Source organism: Geotrypetes seraphini, chromosome 4, assembly GCF_902459505.1.
Source record: "Geotrypetes seraphini chromosome 4, aGeoSer1.1, whole genome shotgun sequence".
Lineage (NCBI taxonomy): Eukaryota > Metazoa > Chordata > Amphibia > Gymnophiona > Dermophiidae > Geotrypetes > Geotrypetes seraphini.
In genome coordinates this window covers 278,390,576-278,410,783 of record NC_047087.1, presented here as the reverse complement: position 1 = coordinate 278,410,783, position 20,208 = coordinate 278,390,576, and the positions used below count along the sequence as shown (strand labels likewise).

Sequence of the window (20,208 nt, the reverse complement as noted above, 5' to 3'; positions counted from 1 at the left end):
TTTTTTTTATTTTTTTTTTATTATAAGTACAGATTGCATCATTTTGGCAATAGGCCCGGGAGGTTGCTGGCTAGATTGACTAAAACTTGGACAGGCCTTCTAATATCTCGTCCTTGCGCACTTCAGAGGGTGTGGTGGTTACCCAGTAGGCTCACTTGGAGTACCTTTTTGTCCAGTTCTATCAACGTCTCTATACAGCTGAGGTGGGGAATTGGGAAACATTAATTACTAGTTTTCTCGATTCCTTGGGTGTGCCCACATTAGCTGGTCCTGATGTCTGCACAAAGATGGTGGTGTAGTCTTTAAATGGGGACACTCCTTGAAACAGCTTTTCTGCGAAACGCTGAATTCTTGTCGGAGCTCCATTCAGTGCAACAACTTTGAGCTAAGTTATTTAAAGTTAAATTATGTAAAGTATTTAAATTAATTAAAGAATTGAAAAATATGATGGAAAGTGACCGATGAGGAGGCTGGCTACGGTATAACTTGGTTTTACATGAAATATGAAATCCAAGTGTAGCTGCTGAGGTCACATTAGAGTTACTACTGAATACTGAACAACTGTGAAATTGTTGGAAATTGTTGAAAGAATTTACAGAATAATGGAAGCAAGCAGAGAAAGAATATATTTATAATATAGTGAGAGTGTGATTCTTGTATTTTGAACTTATTTAACAGATCTCACTCGGAAGAATAATTAGTATTATAAGGCTGTTAATAGAGTGATTAATTGTTTTATGCATGTTTTGCACTATTGGTTGCCATTAAAGTGGGTTTTGAAGACCAGGCTTGATCTGCTCTCTTCTGTTGGATTCTGTTGTTTCTGAGTACAGGTGTCTGTCTCCATTTCTGTTGTGTATTTAGAGCAGAACAAACTTGTTTGGTTCTAGGGATTTTTGCCGCACCCCTCTCTTATGGAACAAATAGTAGGAGACCCGACGAGAGGAAACGTCACCTTGGACTTGGTCCTAAATGGCATTGTGGGACCGGCAAAGTAAGTAGAAGTCATGGTCCCGCTGGGGACGAGCGACCACAACATGATCAACTTCAAACTTGATGTCGGGAAGGGGAAAGGTACCAAAACTTCAACCACGACTTTAAACTTTAAAAAGGGAAGATACGATAGTATGAGAGCCATGGTGAAACAACGGATCAAGAAAAGGATGGGCAAAGTCAAAACAGTGGAACAGGCATGGTCCCTACTGAAAAATACTATCACGGAAGTGCAAAACCTCTACATTCCGCGGATGTCCAAAGTAAAGAAAACTAAGGGCAAACGAGAGCTGGCGTGGCTTACCAAAGAGGTGAAGGAAGCCATAAAAGAAAAGAAAGACTTTTAAAACGTGGAAACGCACGAAAACATCCGAAGCTTGGAACAAACACAGAGACGATCAGAAGAAATGTTACAGGGTGGTGAGAGTTGCCAAAAAGGACTAAGAGGAGAAAATAGCACAAGAGGCCAAAAATTTCAAGCCCTTCTTTAGATAGGTAAAAGGGAAAAAACCCGCAAAAGAGGCGGTGGGACCGCTGGACATAGAAACATAGAAAAAAGCAGCAGAAAAGGGCTATAGCCCACCAAGTCTGCCCATTCCAAGTATCCCCTCCCCTGAATTTACTCCCTTAAAGATCCCACGTGAGTATCCCATTTTCTCTTAAAATCCGTCACGCTGCTGGCCTTTATCACCTGGAGTGGGAGTCTGTTCCAATGATCCACTACTCTTTCGGTGAAGAAGTACTTCCTGGAGTCGCCATGAAACTTCCCTCCCCTGATTTTCAGCGGATGCCCTCTGGTGGTCGAGGGTCCCATGAGCCAGAAGATATCATCTTCTGACTCGATGTGTCCCGTGATGTACTTATATGTTTCAATCATATCTCCCCGTTCTCTTCTTTCCTCAAGTGAGTACAGCCGCAATTTTTTAAATCTTTCTTCATACGTGAGATCCTTGAGCCCCAAGACCATCCTGGTGGCCGTTCGCTGAACCGACTCGATCCTCAGCACGTCCTTTCGGTAGTGTGGTCTCCAAAACTGAACACAGTACTCCAAGTGAGGCCTCACCATGGCTCTGTACAACGGCATCATAACTTCAGGTCTCCTGCTGACGAAACCTCTGCGGATACACCCCATCATTTGTCTTGCCCTGGAGGAAGCCTTCTCCACTTGATTGGCAACCTTCATGTTCTCACTAATGATCACCCCTAGGTCGCGTTCCGCCGTGGTCCTAACCAAGGTCTCACCATTTAGTACATAAGTTCTACGCGGGTTTCTCTTACCCAGATGCATTATCTTGCATTTTTTAGCATTGAAGCCTAGCTGCCAAGTAGTTGACCATTGTTCCAGCAACAGTAGGTCGTGTGTCATATTATCAGGTAATAAGCTTTTGTCTACTATGTTGCAAAGTTTGGCGGCGTCGGCGAACAGTGATACCCTTCCTCTAAGTCCTTGCGTCATATCTCTTATGAATAAGTTAAATAGAATCGGGCCCAGGACCGAGCCCTGCAGCACTCCACTGATCACGTCCGATGCTTCGGATGGGGTACCGTTCACCATCACCTTCTGAAGTCTACCGCTCAGCCAATCCCCAACCCATGTAGTTAGAGTGTCTCCTAATCCTATCGATTTCAGCTTATTCAGTAATCTTCGATGAGGGACGCTATCAAATGCTTTACTGAAGTCCAAATATACCACGTCCAGTGACTCTCCGGCGTCCAGTTGTCTAGTAACCCAGTCAAAAAAGCTAATCAGATTAGATTGGCAGGATCTGCCCTGGGTGAACCCGTGTTGGTGTGGATCACGCAGTTTTTCTTCATCTAGGATTGTGTCAAGATTCTGTTTGATCAGTGTTTCCATGAGTTTACACACTATAGATGTGAGACTCACTGGTCTGTAGTTTGCTGTCTCTGTCCTGCAGCCCTTTTTGTGGAGTGGTATTACGTTGGCGGTTTTCCAGTCCAAGGGGACCCTTCCTGTGCTTAGGGAAAAATTGAAAAGAACAGATAATGGTTCTGCCAGGACTTCCCTTAACTCCCTGAGCATTCTGGGGTGTAGGCTATCTGGTCCCATGGCTTTGTTTACCTTGGACGACCTGGGAAGAAAAGGGGTGCATCAAGGATGACAAACCAAATTGCAGACAGATTGAATTCCTTCTTTGCATCTGTCTTTACAAAGGAGGACACCGCTACAATACCTGAAACAGTGAAAGTTTTCAAGGGGGTCATAGAGGACAGTAGAAGTGGAGTTGGACCAGATTTACCATAAGCTTAAAAGTGATAAATCTCTTGGACCGGACGGAATTCACCCGAGAGTCTTAAAAGAACTGAAAGTTGAAATCGGAGAACTATTGCAAATCTTGCCAACCTGTCAATTAGAACAGGACAGATACCGGATGACTGGAAGATCGCGAACGTCACGCTGATATTTAAAAAAGGATCGAGAAGAGTGCCAGGCAACTACAGCCCTGGGAGTCTCACATCTGTCCCTGGAAAGATGGTTGAGGCGCTGATCAAAGATAGCATAGTCTGGCACTTAGACATGCACGACCTAATGAGAGCCAGCCAGCATGGATTCATTACATTACATTACATTACTTTACACTAGAGATTTCTATTCCGCCATTACCTTGCAGTTCAAGGCAGATTACAAAAAGAGATATAAATGGTGGGATACAGTAGAAGATCATTGGTGAATTCAAGAGAAATTGAGAAGAACTGGTAGTATCTGTGGGGCGGGGTGAAGGCAGCAGGATGGAAGGTAATTGATAAGTTAAGAGTGATTCAGTGATTTCTTATTAGGTAGATAGGGCTGTCTCCGTTTAACGATTTAAATAGCATTAAGTAGAATTTAAGTATTCTTTCTTGAATTGGTAACCAGTGTGAATCAATGTATGCTTCTGTAATATGGTCGTATTTCTTCAGTGAGTAGATGAGTCTCAACACTGTATTTTGGATTGTTTGTAGTTATTTAGTCATTGTTGCAGGGCAGGGGAGGTAGAAGATGTTGCAGTAATCCAGTAGGCCTAGTATAACGGATTGAACTATGAGCTGGAATTGTGGTCTTTCGAAGAATTTTCGTACTTGTCTTAAATTTCTCATGACTGCGAAAGATTTCTGTATTGTTTTGTTTATTTGAGACTGCATGGTGCAGCATCTGTCTATAGTCATTCCTAATAGTTTTAGGGTGGTTTGGATGGGGTAGTTGATTGAGTTGATTTCTATATTGGTTAAGGTTAGGGCTTTGTTATTTTCAAGGAGGATGAATTTTGTTTTGTCTGGGTTGAGTTTCAATTTGTGATCTTTCATCCAGGTCGCTACTGCTTCTAGTGTTTGATGTAGTGTGTCTGTCATGGCGATCTTTGGTTGATCGAACGACATGAGGATGGTAATGTCATCTGCATAACTATAGGAGGTAATGTCTAGATTGTCCAGGTATGTTCCGAGGTAGGCAGTATATAGGTTGAATAGAGTAGGGGATAGTGGGGATCCTTGAGGTACGCCGCAGGGGTTGGACCAAGGTTCAGATTTTACTTTATCCAATTTTACTCTGTATGTTCTGGATTTCAGGAAGCCTTCAAACCAGGAGTATACTTTATCAGAGATACCTATTGTGTCCAGAATTTGCAGTAAGATGTTATGGTCTACTAGGTCAAATGCTGCGGTCAAATCCAGTTGTATGAGCAGCATTTTTTCCCCAGTGCTAAGATGTTGTCTGGCTGTGTCCATAAGGGATCCCAGTAATGTCTCTGTGCTGAAGTTGGTTCTGAAGCCAGACTATGTGGGGTGTTGTGGTCTTCTAGATAGTTGGTGAGGAGTTTGGCTACTAGACCATCTGTTAGTTTGACATGTAGAGGTATTGAAGCAATGGGTCTGAAGTTGGATGGCTGGTCAGTTGGTCCTTTTGGGTCTTTTTGAATTGGGGTGATGATGATTTCGCTAAGGTTGGTTGGGAAAAGGCCATCATCGAGTATGGTTTGTATCCATAGTAGAAGTAGAGTGTGGAATTTTGCACTGGAGGCTGTTAGGAGGTATGGTGGGCAGCGGTTGAGGTCACAGGATGCGTGGCTGTACTTTTTATAGAGTTTATTGAGTTCTGACCAATGTATACTGGGGAAATGGGACCATGTTCTGTCTGCTGCAGTTGATTCTTTTTCTGTGGGTTGAATCGTGTGTTCGGTTAGGTGGGATGGGGTACAGTTGAGGGTGGCTCTTGCATTTGTTATTTTGTTCCTGAAATGTTCTGCTAAGATGGGAAAGGGAAATCATGTTTGACGAACCTACTTCAATTTTTTGAGATAGTGAACAAACAAATTGATGGTGGAGAACCGGTGGATGTTATATACTTGGACTTCCAGAAAGCGTTCGACAAGGTTCCACATGTAAGACTTCTCAGGAAACTACAAGGCCATGGAATAGAGGGAGATATACTAAGATGGATAGGCAAATGGCTGGAGAACAGAAAGCAGAGAGTGGGCATAAATGGGAAGTTCTCAGACTGGGAGAAAGTGACTAGCGGTGTACCCCAGGGCTCGGTACTTGGGCCCATCTTATTTAATATTTTCATCAATGACCTAGAAGAAGGAACATCCAGTGAGATCATCAAGTTTGCAGACGACACAAAGCTATGCCGGGCAATCAGAGTGCTGAAGGATAGCGAGGAACTCCAGAGCGACCTGAGTCGACTGGAGAAATGGGCAGAGAGATGGCAGATGAAGTTTAATGTGGAAAAATGCAAAGTGATGCATTTAGGCAGAAAGAATAAGGAACACAAGTACAGTATGTCAGGTGCAACTTTTGGAAAGACCGAACAGGAAAAGGACCTGGGTGTACTGATAGATAGGACCCTGAAACCGTCGGTGCAATGTGCGGCGGTGGCGAAGAAAGCAAATAGAATGCTGGGCATGATAAAGAAGGGAATCACGAGTAGATCGGAGAAAGTTATAATGCCACTCTACAGAGCCATGGTCAGAACACACTTGGAATACTGCGTCCAGCATTGGTCTCCATACCTAAAGAAGGATATAAAACTGCTGGAGAGGGTGCAGAGACGAGCAACGAAACTAGTGAAAGGTATGGAGAACTTGGATTACGAGGAACGACTTAGGAGACTGGGGTTATTCTCCCTTGGGAAGAGGAGACTGCGAGGAGATCTGATCGAGATTTTCAAAATACTGAAAGGAATCGACAAAATAGAGCAAGAAAAACAGTTATTTACAATGTTCAATGTGACACGGACAAGAGAACACACACTGAAGCTGAGGGGGGACAATTATAGGACAAATATCAGGAAGTTCTGTTTCACGCAGCGAGTGGTGGACACCTGGAATGCTCTCCCAGAGGAAATAATTGAGGAATCCACTGTTCTAGGATTTAAGGGTAAACTAGATGCACATCTCCCTAGGAGAGGCATAGAGTGATATGGGAACCAAAACTATGCCAGGGTACTCCTTGTGGAGCCTCTGCATGTGCAGATCTCCGGACTTGATGGACCTAAGGTCAGATCCGGAGATGGCAATTCTTATGTTCTTATGTTTGCATTCTAGGACTTGCTAGAAGCTTTGGTACTGGCTAAGAGGATGGAGCTCTTTACAACCCTCACAGTTAATGAGGGTTTACCCACTGGTCAAGACTACAATTTCTTTTTACAAGAAAGAAAGTTAGCAAGGTAAGGATCTAATTTTTCCTTATTTTTCTGTTCATTGACTATACCCATAATTGGCTCAGTCATTGATAGGAAAGTAAGGCTGGACAGCTGAGACTGCAAATAGAAAAAAAAAAAATCCCCGACAGCTCCCCCCCCGCACCTTTAAATTGGATCCCCACTCCCTCCCACCACCAGGGTCCTCCAACAATCCTGACACCCCCCTGCACTTTAAATTGAAGGACAGCAGGGGCTATGTCCAGTCCCTCCCACTGCCCAGAGTCCCCTGCCCCCCCCCACACTTTAAACTGAAAGATGGCAGAAGAGATGCACACTCCTGTCGTTGGGGTCCCTGCTTCCCCGACAACCCCCTGCACACCTCCCCTCCCACCTTGAAGATGAAGGCCAGCAGGAGGGATGCCTACTTCTCTGGCCAGCAGACCTGCCTCTTCAAAATGATGGGCCTTCTCCTTCCTGGTGCATCCTGGGATGCACAGGGGAGGGGCCTAAGGCTCTGAATGGCCCAGGTGCCTAAGGCTTCTCCAATAGGAGGGATGCCCAGCCCCTCCTGCTGCCAGAGGTCCCCAACCCTCCCAACAAACCCCTGACACCCCCCACACTTTAAACTGAAGGATACCATGAGAGATGCACACTCCTGCTGTCGGGGTTCCTGCTCCTCTGATGACCCCCCCCCCCGATGACCCCATTTTGAAGAGGCGGGCCTAGTCTGAGAAACTGATTGGTGTGATCTTGCATGCTTTTACCCATTAGAAATTCAGAGAATGTATTTAAAGCTTTATAACATTTTGAGGAAAATATGTACAGCAAATTATAGTTGCTGTGCTAGTAGTCCATTTAGATATGTGGAAACAAGAATTAACAAATCTGTACATGTAGATGGTTTCTTTTTATTGCATTATCTTGTTATATCTGTGACAAGTTATCAGGTTAGTTAAGAAACAGTGTAGTTTAAATTATATAGAATCATCTAGGTCTGTATCTCTTTCTTGATGGCTTGAGGACTTCATGTGCAGCATATAACAGTTTATGGAGATTAAAGCTAGAACTGTGATAATTTGTTTCAGTGATGAACTTCACTTTTTATACATAGTTTTAAGTCAGGGTGCCAGTTTTTTATTGGTGGTACTGGATCATACCTTTTCATCTCCTGGTCACAGTTTTGGAAGTTTTAGGCTTCTGGAAATTGTGATTTATGCTTTACTCACCGATAAGGCACTATGATGAACTTTGAAAATGTCAAAAGCTTATGTCACATCTATTGAGACTAGAACAGTGATGGATTTACAGATTAAATACACCATCTCTTTAAGAAATTTTGGACACCGGAACTGGCTGAATTGGTCCCTCGGCATCTTGTTTAGCCTCTGGTGCCATTTTGAAAAAATGTAGTGAATATTTATAAGCAATGGAGGTGCTACCTGATGGTTAGACATGACAATTTAAAAGATCTTTGCTGCCAGATGAGATGAGAGGAAATCCCAAAACTGAGAACATTTCCTCTCTTTTTCAGAGAAAAGCTTTGGATGTTCATTCCATGCCTGCATAGTAATTAGTGAGCCCGCGCTGACAGGAAAAAAGCACCTTGAGAGCTGCTCGATAAAGTGGTGCCTGTTTGGAGCCTTTATAGGAAAATGGGCATAGCTGTGCAGCGCTGTCTGTATAATTTAGGCATGACCATTTACACTGGCCATAGAACTGGTATAAATCTTCTGCCCAGCTTGTTTAAAAATAAATAAATAAAAAGGTGTGTAACTGCACTCAGCCATATGTACACTCACTTTCAAACAAGGTGCCAATTGTATACAATAGTGCAAAGCTGGAATATTGCCAATTTATGAGTACGGTATATGCTGATTTTTTAGGTACATTATTGATGCCTAAATGTTGACGCCTTACTGGATGGAATTGCTTACCTTGTGTGAAAAAAGCCTTTCTTAATAAAATTTGAATGTTGGCATATATTCCTTGAATGACCAAGATATGTTCCAGACATTTTGTCTAATTTAAAGCATGGCAGTAGAATCATTTGTTCTAGCTTGTACTTTTCACAGGTTAGTGTGTCTCTTGAACCTTCATATATAGTGAGGCTTGTGGCCTCATTTCCTAAAGAGCAAAATCTAACTACTTTTTTCACTAGCTATGCTTTTATCTGGAATCTGAGCTGAAACATATGCTCCCTTCCACCACCTGAAGTGAAATTCATTGTTTAATCCTGCTCTAAATTGACATTCAACGAAAATGAAACCAGTCCCTTCTAGAAGTAGCTTGTGTGGCTTATTTGAATTTGTCTCATCCTAAATATGTAAGCCAGTTTTAATTTCTTCTTGTATTTTTTATTTGCTTCTCTAACATCTCATATTCTGTTCTGCCAGTAAGTCTCTGTCTCTTACTTTTAATTAATTAATTTTAATAAAAAATATACTTTTTTACACAGGGTCTGAAAAATGACTTTGTTAGAAATATTCTGTGGACCTTTGAAGACATTCACATGTTGGTGGGATCTAATATGCCTATATTTGGAGGTGGCAGATACCCTGCTGTCAGCTTACGTCTCAGGTAACCAGAGAAATATAATAACATTCTTTATCTCTGTACAAGGGATTTTTAATTTTCACCATCTTGATTTTAGTGTATATACAATTTCATAGAAAACTGAAAATTCTGCATGGTCTGCTGAGAAGTGTTTTTGTCACTAATTTTTTTTAAAGATATGTGATGCTAGTTCGCTAATCTGTAAATTAATGTCACTAATTGGTGAGCTCATCTTAATGTTATACAGTAGAATCTCAGTTATCCAGCACCCATGGGGATTGGAGAGCGTGTTAGAAACCTTGTCTAACATAAATCTCAATAACCCCCCCCCCACTCTGACTTACCAGCGTGGCAGCGGTCCTGAGCAGCAAAGCCCCCTCCCTCCTTCAAGCCCTAAAAGCAGCAGTAGCAGGTGGTGGTCCTGAGTGTTGAAACCCCTTGGAAGTGACGTGTCAGAGGAAAAGCCCTGCCGGGGCTGGCCACAAGCAGCCTGTTTTGAGTGCTGCCTCCTGCTGACCAGCTGCCGCTTTGGGTAAGGCAGGGAGAGAGGGAGGATGCTGAGGGGGTTTGCAGCTCAGGACCGCCACCTGCTTCTGCTGCATTAGGGTTTGAGGGAGGGAGGGGGGCTTTGTGGCTCAGGACCACTGCCGCACTTGTACTTTGGGTCAGGAGGGAGGTGGGGTTCACAGCTCAGGACTGCCACTACTTCTAGTGCTTTGGGGCTTAAGGGAGGGAGGGGGGTTTGCAGCTCAGGGCCGCTGCCACTGGTGCTTCGAGGGACTTTCTTTTTTTTTTTTCCCCTTACAATTTTTTTGCCAGTTGGGTGAGAGTGCTGGTTAACCAAGAACCAGTTAACTGAGATTCTACTGTACTAACACATACATTTATTTTATCAGATATTTCCATTATTTCTATGCCAGACCAGTCTAGAACAAATGGGTTAGGGCCATCTATCAGTGAATGGAGACAGAGAAAAAAATAGTCCCAAGAGCTTTGCCCTGTAAGGGTATCATGCAGCATGGAATGTTCAATGTTTTTCTCTATCTCCAAGCAGATGGTGGATGGATTGTACAGATACTTCTTGGTGCTTGGCTGGTAGCTCCTGACCTGGTTAATTCAGGTGACAGTTGAGCATGGGATTATACTGGTCATCTTTGCTCAGGTTATAGTCTAAACTTCCTCATTTGAGCTTTGATAACACTCAGAAGTTCTGGATCCCTCATCCTCCCAGCTTGGGTGACACCTGGTGGTACTGGGTCACTCCCCTCCAGCTCCACTTCTGACCTCTGAGGTGACATTGGAGTATGAAATGAGGCAAAAGTTTATTGGAACTTTGTGTGTGTGTATCTGTGTATGTGTGGCAGTCTCCTGAAGAGCAAGTATATATTTCTTTATCATCCCTCCAGACCGGCATAGAAACTGATGGGTTATAGCTCACCTCACCTCGACCAGCAGGTGGAGACTGAGACACAAACTTTTGGCTGTTGTATAAGTGGGCTGTGCCTTCCCAACTGCAATCAGTCTGCTCTCAAGTCTCCAGCAGGTGGAGGTGGTAAGCCTGTGCAGTCTTCCCTGGTTTAGTGTAGGGCTGTTGGGATTTGTTTAAATTGGCTTTTTTTGTCTATGTTTGTGGTGCTGGATTGAGCTTGGGGGACCAAATACCGGCAAGGCATATGGCTTTGAGAGCCAGTGGAGTCTGTTCAAATTAAATTAAAGTTGTGTCGAAAAAAATAAGTCTTGAGGCAGTGGTAGTCTGAAGGGTCCAAGATAATAAAGGGAATGGAACTCCTTTTGTATGATAAAAGACTAAAGAGGTTAAAGATCTTCAGCTGGAAAAGAGACGGCTAAGGGGAGATATGATTAAAGTCTATAAAATCTTGAGTGGTGTAAAATGGGTACAAGTGAATCAATTTTTTTTACTCCATCAAAAATTACGAAGACATTCAATGAGGTTTTTTCTGCGGGATCTTGTGTTTTTAGTAGAGTAGGGGAGATTAAAAGAAGAGTGGCCTTTGGCTCAGCTGGCAAGCTGTGGGAACGTTTGCTGAAGGTATTTCTATGCAATTTCCAACAATATAGCTCTGTTAGTTACTCCTGTTGGGAGTGTTGTTACTGTAGCACTTGTTAGTTTATTCTGCTTGGCTATTTGGCAGACTGAGTGTATTAGGGACTGCACAGCCCACTTGTAATACAGCCAAACATTTGTCTCAGTCTCCACCTGCTGGTCATGGTGAGCTACTACCCATCAGTGAGCTATGCCGGTCTGGAGAGACTAAAAGAAAGAAAATTAGCAGGTAGGAACCTAATTTCTCCTTACCTTCTGCTCCAGTGTCAGATGTTATTGAAGCATCCAGAAAAACATGCACACACAAGTGTTACTGTTTTAAATGATCTAGATTCACTGCCTGATGTGACCTCCAGTCTCTTAAATCTGTCATATATCCACTCATATGCATTCTGGACTACCTTCTTCCTTCACCTTTTTAATTCAGACTTAAAAACTAACTGAGTTCATCTCAGTGCCATTAGTGTGTTTCACTCTCCATAAATAAATAAAGCTGCATTCTGTTCATCCCTTGGTATCCAGATTTATGAAAGGACTTTAACATACTAAACCACCTATCAAGCTCCTGCTTGTAGCCTGGGATCTAAATGTAGTACTCTCTGCTCATATTTAAAATATATTTTTATTGAAAAATTTTCTTTAAAATACAATAACCCAAAATTAAATCAATTCTAAGTCTTAATTAGGCTATTTGAACCAACATAATACATCAACAGTTTTTACATAATAAGCAGTCACATACTATCCACTCTTATGAAGTCTACCTTTGAATCACTCAGGACTGCTCACTCACACATCTAACTTGGAAAGTAGTTTTTCTCATATCCTTACGGCTGCAGCTGAGTGTGTGAACTTCAAGCACTTGTATTAGATCCACCCTATATAAGATTCTACCATAACATAGTCCTTTGGACGCATCCAAAATTTCTCCCAAAGGTCATCTTGGAATTTCATCTTAATCAGTCCTTAGTTTTACCTGTGTTTTTCCCGAAATTATGTTCTCATCCAGATGAAGCATCTCTCCATACCTTAGACTGCAAACATGCTCTAACATACTACTTTTGACCCTAACAGACTTGGAATTCATGTTACCAAGAGAAACATCTCCACTTGGCTAGCAGACTGTATCTCCTAGATGCATAAACTTAGCCTGGGCTGATTCTACAGGGGCCATGTTACAACACGTAATGTAATGGCTATGGTGGCTTCATAGCCCATTTCTGCTCTACATCTGTTGAGGACATCGGGAAAGCGGCCACTTGGTCCTCAATCTATACCTTCACTTCCCACTACTGTTTTAGAGCAAAGCTCCAGAAGAAACAGTTGGTTTGAGCAAGCAGTTCTACAAAATCTGTTTACTTCCTAAGTGCCAACTTTTCCTCCAACCACTTCCTCCTTGCTTCCTCCAGAGTCACGATCCTGGCAGCTTGGAAGGCTTACATGTGAGCATATTATATCTGCTTGTCCTCGGAGAAAGCAAAGATACTTATTTGTAGCAGGTGTTCTTTGAAGACAGCATGTATATATTTTCACAACCTGCCCATCTCCCCTATTTGGCTTCTTAGCTTTGTTACTGAATTGCTAGTCCCGCAAGCTGACTTTGGGAGGGAAGGTACCGCTACGTGCGTAGTATGGGCGCTGCCTTAAAATTTAAAGTGATAGTGCACTTGGTATGTTTCCATACCAGGTTCCATGGATGACGTCGCTCACATGTGAGAATATTTAACTTCTGTCCTTGGAGAAACCTGCTTCAGGTAAGTATCTTCTTTCTGTCTTAGTAAATAACATGTCAAATATCAGCCAAGAATACATTGACAAATTCAGGTTTAATCTGTGAAATATCAGGGCCTCTAACCATAGTTGGTAATACCTTAACAGATTTTTGAATATTTATTATTTTTTGAGGATACTGTATCCTGGACAGGGGCAAGCCTTCTAGAGAAAGCCCTTTATGCCTGATAGCCAAGGATGTTTTCGGTGGAGAAGGGGATAGGCCTGTCCCCTGAACTTAGAGGTGTCTGAATGATGGGCAGTTAAAAGCAGAAGGAGATTTGCCCATGGTAACATAACTGTTCATAGGACGTAGAGCTCTAGGAGTACTTGCCACTTCACTTCACTATAATCTACACAAAAATGTAGTAAGGGTCATGGATTTGATATATTGCCTTTCTCTATTCCTAATGGGCTCACAAGTTTTTTTATGGAGGTTTTTTTTTGTTGTACCTAGGGCAATGGAGCCCAAGGTCAAAAGCGGCCACAGTAGGAATTGAATCCAGTTCCTCAAGTTCAGTCCACTGCACTAACCATTAGGCTACTCCGCCACTGCCTTTTACAGATGGTCTAGGCAGTGTGCTTGGCTCCTCCAGCTCCTTTATGGCTCCAGAAGCAGCTGAAGAGTGGCACTTAGATAAGCATAACTTCACCAAAGATGCGGGAAAGAGTGACGCTCAGCTGCCAGATGCCGCCCTCAGGTGGTACACAGCAAGCCAAGTAACACTCTTCACAATGGCGCAAATCACTGGTTCTCTCTCTGCTTCAAGTGACCTCACAGAAGTGACTGAGCTTTATGCGGGGAAGAGTGACACTTGGATGATGTTGGATGCTGTCCTTCAGATGGTAAGCAGCAAGCTAATCAGCATTTCTGTCAATATCATGGATATTTGGTTTTCTCTCTGCTCCTCTTGAGAGAAATTTAGAGATGCCAGATACTGTTTGACTGTGAGGTTGGTTTGGATCTGATCCAGAGCAGAGGTGGAATGATCTAGAACAGTGGTCTCAAACTCAAACCTTTTGCAGGGCCACAGTTTGAATTTGTAGGTACTTGGAGGGCCTCAGAAAAATTAGTTAATGTCTTATTAAAGAAATGACAATTTTGCATGAGGTAAAAACTCTATAGTTTATAAATCTTTCCTTTTGACTAAGTCTTAATAATAATATTGTAATTTATAGCTAAAGAGACATATGATCAAGAAACTGTTTTATTTTACTTTTGTGATTATGATAAACATACCAAGGGCCTCAAAATAGTACCTGGTGGGCCGCATGTGGCTCCCGGGCCGCGAGTTTGAGACCACTGATCTAGAAGAAATGTAGACCATGATTGGCAGCTTTATTACACTACTAGTCTTTAAGCCCGTTACATTAACGGGTGCTAGAATAGATGTGTCTTTCTCTCTCTCTCTCTCCTTGGCTGCTTTCTGTCTGTCTTTCTTTCTTTCTGTCTCTTTTTCCTCCGCTGTCCACCACCACCCCTTGCCAGCTCCCCCTGTCCAGCAGTAGCCCTTCTTCCTTCCTTTTATGTACCCCCTGTCCAGCAGCACCTCTTCTGTGCTCCCCCTGTCCCTCTTCCCTTCCCCCCGGTCCATCAGCACCTCTTCCATGCTCCCCCTGTCCCTCTTCCCTGCTCCCCAGTCCATCAGCACCTCTTCCGTGCTCCCCCTGTCCCTCTTCCCTGCTCCCTGGCCCATCAGCACCTCTTTTGTGCTCCCCCTGTCCCTCTTTCCTGTTCCCCCGTCCATCAGCACCTCTTCCGTGCTCCCCGTGTCCCTCTTCCCTGCTCCCCGGCCCATCAGCGCCCCTTACCTGCTCCCCCTGTCCAGCATGTTCGTTTGCAGCCTGGTGAGAATAGCGGCCAGCTGTAGCGAACCTCGCAGGCCGCTATGCACCTCAGTAGCAAGTTCCTTCTGATGCGATCGCGTATGTCAGAGGAAACGTGCTACTGAGGTGCTGAGCGGCCTGCGAAGTTTGTTACAGGCGGCCGCTATTCTCACCAGACTCCTTTGAAGAGCGGCGTCGGCAGCGGTACTGGGAGGCGATGATGCGGCTCTGGCGCCGCTGGGAGAGAGCTTGCCTGCAGCTTTCTCCAGCAGCAGCGGTTGGTGAGTGAGGGCGGGAGGAGGGGAGTGGCCAGAGTGTTCCCTGCCGCTGGGTTCTAAAATGGAACACGGCCACGGATCACACACCACGGCGGCAGGGAACACGAAACCCTTAGGGTTTTATTATATAGGATGACTCCGCTACACTTATGCTGAAATGGATTAGGGTGAGCTCCATTATTGCACTTATTAGAATTTGAAGATGAGTTATGAAAAAAATTATGGTCAATAGCAAGGAATTTTCACCTCTAATATCTTCATCCCTTATTTCAGAGAACCTCCCTCTTGGACAGCAGCGGGACTCAGGTCGCTGGGACAGATGAAAAGGATCTCAGAAAAAGTTCTTGAAAAACTTAGGGCAACCTATGCTATCCCTATTCACATTAGATTAGATTATACCTACAGTTGAAGTAGATGAATCATAAAGGAGACAGGCTCAAAAGATGTTTGAGATTTAGAATATTCTACATAAAGAGAATTTATTATTTATAAATAACCTTATCTAAAAAATAAATTATTAATAGTGCTCAGTGATAGTCAATAAAAACTCAAAAGCATGAGGACACGGTCTCTGCCAGTTCAGGCTTATATACATCATGGCACTCCTCCCTTCCTGCCATAAAACAGCTAAAACTCAAAGAGTAACTAAAGTTCAAAAAAATTATTATAGCATTCAGTAAACATCAAATAAAGGGGGTACTTATCTCAACTGAAACTGTGTAGAGTCCTGGGCCTCAGCTACTGCTAATCCAAAGTGCTGAGTTCCAAAAAGTACTTCGTGCTTAAAGTGCAAAAAAGAAAACAGAAGAAAAAACCCAAAAATATAAAATCCACAAAGTGTCCAAGTCTCATCCAAATATAATCCAAATCGTAAAAGTTCATCTACAATATCCTGCTTATCTTCCAAAGCTTCCTCCTTCCTCGACACAGTATGTGTAATACAATATCCTTCAGCACAATACATGTTTCCCCTTTTGTTTGGCTTTCTCAAGAGGAAGATCTGCTTCACACTTCTAAGAAAAGCAGCAACAGGCAAATAAGAAATCAAAAACAATGTACACATCTTATTCAGAAATTTGGGAGATTTAGGAGCCACATAGAGAAAATATCAGCAGCCTTGGGGCACAAGGGTTAGTTGATTACTAAATTATGTTTTGCATAAACATTTGGGAGAAAGAGCTTGAGGCATAACAAGGTTAACAGAATACACTTCTCCCTCCGAATCTGTGATTTTTTTTATTTTTAATTATTTTTAATGATTTTAATTTTTTGGGCTATTTTTAAGCCCTCTTACAGCCCCCAGAACCTTACCTGGTAGTCTAGTGGGCTTTCGGGGCAGGAGCGATCTTCCTACGCTCCTGCCCCTTGCAGATTGCTCATAGCAAATGGCTGCCTTGAGCTCCTGTAGTCTCTCGAGACTACGACGGGAGCTCAAGGCAGCCATTTGCTATGAGCGATCTGCACGGGGCAGGAGTGTAGGAAGATTGCTTGTGCCCCGAAAGCCCGCTAGACCACCAGGTAAGGTTACAGGGATGTAAGAGGGCTTAAGTGCTAACACATCTAACGTGAGAAAAAGAGGCTCATTGCAAAACACAGGCTGTAGCATGCGATATGTGGGCAGTGTGGCTATACAGGGTGTAAGATTGGAGGGTGCTCTAAAAATGTGTCCATTACCTTCCCTGCTTGGCTGCAACGCAGGGATGCCGGAGGGGGGGAGTGGGGGGGGGGTCAGAACTGGCCCGAATATTATTCGCGGTTTTTTAATATTTGCATACCGGCTCTGCCCCTAACCCCCGTGGATACGGAGGGAGAAGTGTAAATGGAATCAGGATTTGAGTACTTTGGAGTTGGACAAAGTGGACTGGCAACAAATTTAATGCCAAACTATTATCTATATAATGAAAGCCAGGAGCTCGTGTACTGTACATAAGAATAGTTTATAGTTTATTGGCTTATATCCCACTTTATACAAATCTGGTTCCAGAAAGTACTTATATAATATTATCACTTCACATACAATATAAAAAAATAATATAATCATATACAATATAAAAATAAAATATATCGGCGGTCAGCGCTTACACTTATCATAAAACTTCAGTTCCCATATGTCATCTTACAAAACAAATACTTTTTCATTAATTTCTTAAAATTGTGCAAATTTCCCTGCTCCCAGATTTTTAGAGGAATCTCATTCCATGCCTAAGGGCCTCTACAAGAAAACATACTTGCCCTCAACACCTGCAAACGCAAGTGTTTTGACAGGCGGTACAAACATATTACCCATATTCCACAGAACGGAGTTTTGGAGGAGGAACATATGGCAGAATACTATCAACCAGATATCTTTGTGCTATCCCATGTACACATAAGTATGCCATAACCAGCAACTTATCAATGTTGTAATACTTGTGGTAGCTTGACCACTAAGTCTTTATAAGACACCTAATGGACAGATATCTCTGGGTGACCCAATTGGTCTACAGGCACACAAAATCTTAGTAACCATAGACTCCTCCACCATCTCAAATATCTTCCATGCCCCATACATATCCAAATCAACATGCCCATCCTCAGCTGCCAGGTGAAATAGCTTGTAGAATGCAACAAAGTATCAATTGAGGTCATCAGTGTTGAAAGAACACTCTGATTTCTCCACTGCTTCATTACAAATAAGCTGTTTCACAAGCTGAAATAATTCTCTTGGTTTAGTCATCACCTGGGTGATTTCCTGTTGGTAATATCCCTGCTGAGCAATCTGAAGCAGAATCCTATACTCACTCAAACTTGCCATATACTTTTCTTTCAATCTCTCCATCCTCCTTTTTCGCCAATGGTCCATCAAGCTCAGTAGCCCGTTCTCATGGTGGCCAATCCAGGTCACTAGTACCTGGCCAAAACCCAAAGAGTAGCAACATTCCATGCTACCGATCCAGGGCAAGCAGTGGCTTCCTCCTTGTCTTTCTCAATAACAGACTATGAACTTTTCCTCCAGGAAATTGTCCAAACCTTTTTCAAAACCAGTTAAGTTATCCGCTCTTACCACAATAATAATAATAATTTTATTCTTATATACCGCCATACCGGAGAGTTCTAGGCGGTTTACATCAATTACAGTAGTATCTGCGTTGACACGCAGATTTACAACAATTTATCAGATATAAACAATTTATCTGATTTATCAAATATAAACAATTTATCAGATAAAAACAAATGTTAAAGCAGATTTACAGCAGTTTATCAGATATAGACAGTTTATCAGATATAAGTAGTTTATCGGATATAAACAAGTGTTAACCAAACTTGACAGGGGATGGCGGGCGGTGGGAAGATAGGGAGAGGGAAGCAATTCGGGGGAGGAGAAGAGCGGGGGGGAGGGCGTGGGGGTGAGTAGTAATGTAAGCGGGGGGGGGGGGGGGTTGTTAGGAGTCTTGTTTGCCGAATAGGTAGGTTTTGAGTGATTTTCTGAAGCCGAGGTAAGTGGGGGCCTCGAGTATCATTTGTGCAAGCCATGGGTTGAGCTTAGCTGCTTGGAAGGCGAAGGTTTTGTCTAGGAATCTTTTAAGATGGCAGAGTTTTAGCGACGGGAAGGCGAACAGCTGAATTCTACGGGATTTCTTGTTTGTGTTGTAGAGGCTAAAGTGAGAATTGATGTAACTTGGTGCTGAACCATTTACTGATTTGTAGCAGAAGCATGCGAATTTAAAAAGGACTCTAGATTCAAATGGCAGCCAGTGAAGTTGGTGGTAGAAGGGGGTGACGTGTTCCCATTTCTTTAGGCCGAAGATGAGACGCACCGCGGTATTTTGGATTATTTTTAGTCTCCTGGTGGTTTTCTTCGTGGCGTTGAGGTAAATGATGTTGCAGTAGTCAAGGATGCTGGCAATGTGTTTCAGAGCTTAACTGTTCTCTGAGTGAAAAAAATATTTCCTCCTATTGGTTTTAAAAGTATTCCCTGTAACTTCTAGTGTCTCCTAGTTTTTGCAATTTTTGATGGCTTTGTAATTTTTGATGGAGTGAATAATCGATCCAATTGTACCCATTCTGCCTTTTTTTTCAAGGTTTAGCTTGGCAGACCATGTGTGTTGGAGGGGATGCGTTTATTGCAGGGGGATTATATACATACTGTATGTGTCTGGACTGGGACAATCATTTTGGGAGGAGGTACAGAGGAAGGGTTAGAGTTATGAATACACAAACTGAATTTATCCCACTTGGTACATTTGGAGAATTCTGAAGATGGGAATAAGTCCAGAGAGCAAAAATGCTTGTTTGTATGCTACACAGATAAATGTCACTTATTTTGGGAACGAAATAGCAACCTTAGAATTGCTCAACAGTAAATTGCACGGAACAAAGAGATATGAAGCATCAGATATGAAGCATCTTAGACAAGTTATTGGAATTGAAGAACACTTGCTTAAGGGAGAGAGCTTACTGGACAGTTTGATAATCATTTGTGATGCTGTAGCACTTATAAGATTAATATAAGTATGTGACAGGATATGCGAGGGTGGTTTGTTAAATTTCCATGAGATGGTGATACAGTCCATTAAGTCATCAATGCTGTTTTGAATAATCAGTATAGTTTGGAGTTCTTATGCTTCCAAGCAGACTTCCTAGGACATCAAGCCGCATTGTGGTATAAATTATTATCTGGATATTTAAATAAAAAAACCAAAAAATGGTCTAAGAGACATTTGGAGCATTGAGATTAAGCACCAAATTACTGCATCTCAATGGCCACTAATTTGGTCTTGGAGAATGAGATGTACAGTGTCAGCATCTATGAGACAAACTTGGTTATTTTTGTTACATAGAGTGTTTTGGACCCCTGTACGTTTGCAAAAATTAGATAGTTCTAAGTCCAATAAATGCTGGCACTGTAATCTGGATCCTGGGACATTGGATCATTTACTTTATCATTGTCCCCACATTAAAAGTTTTTGGAATGCTATTTGGCCTCAAATTAATGCATTGATGGAAAATCATGTAGCAATATCATATGATACAGTGTTATTTGGAATGATGATGAGAAAAAAAAGTCAAATTTCACCAGAAAATAACAAGCTTTTACTAGTCAT

At 42.6% G+C, this 20,208-nt stretch overlaps 1 protein-coding gene across 2 annotated transcripts in view; it reads left to right on the top strand.

Moving 5' to 3' along the window:
- The window catches only part of EDRF1 (erythroid differentiation regulatory factor 1), a 155,904-nt gene that overhangs the window by 26,936 nt on the left and 108,760 nt on the right, over nt 1–20,208 (top strand). For both annotated transcript variants that reach the window (XM_033942621.1, XM_033942623.1), the window contains exon 7: nt 9,087–9,208. In XM_033942621.1, the coding sequence (XP_033798512.1) occupies nt 9,087–9,208 (122 nt within the window). The remainder of the gene's footprint in view (nt 1–9,086; nt 9,209–20,208) is intronic.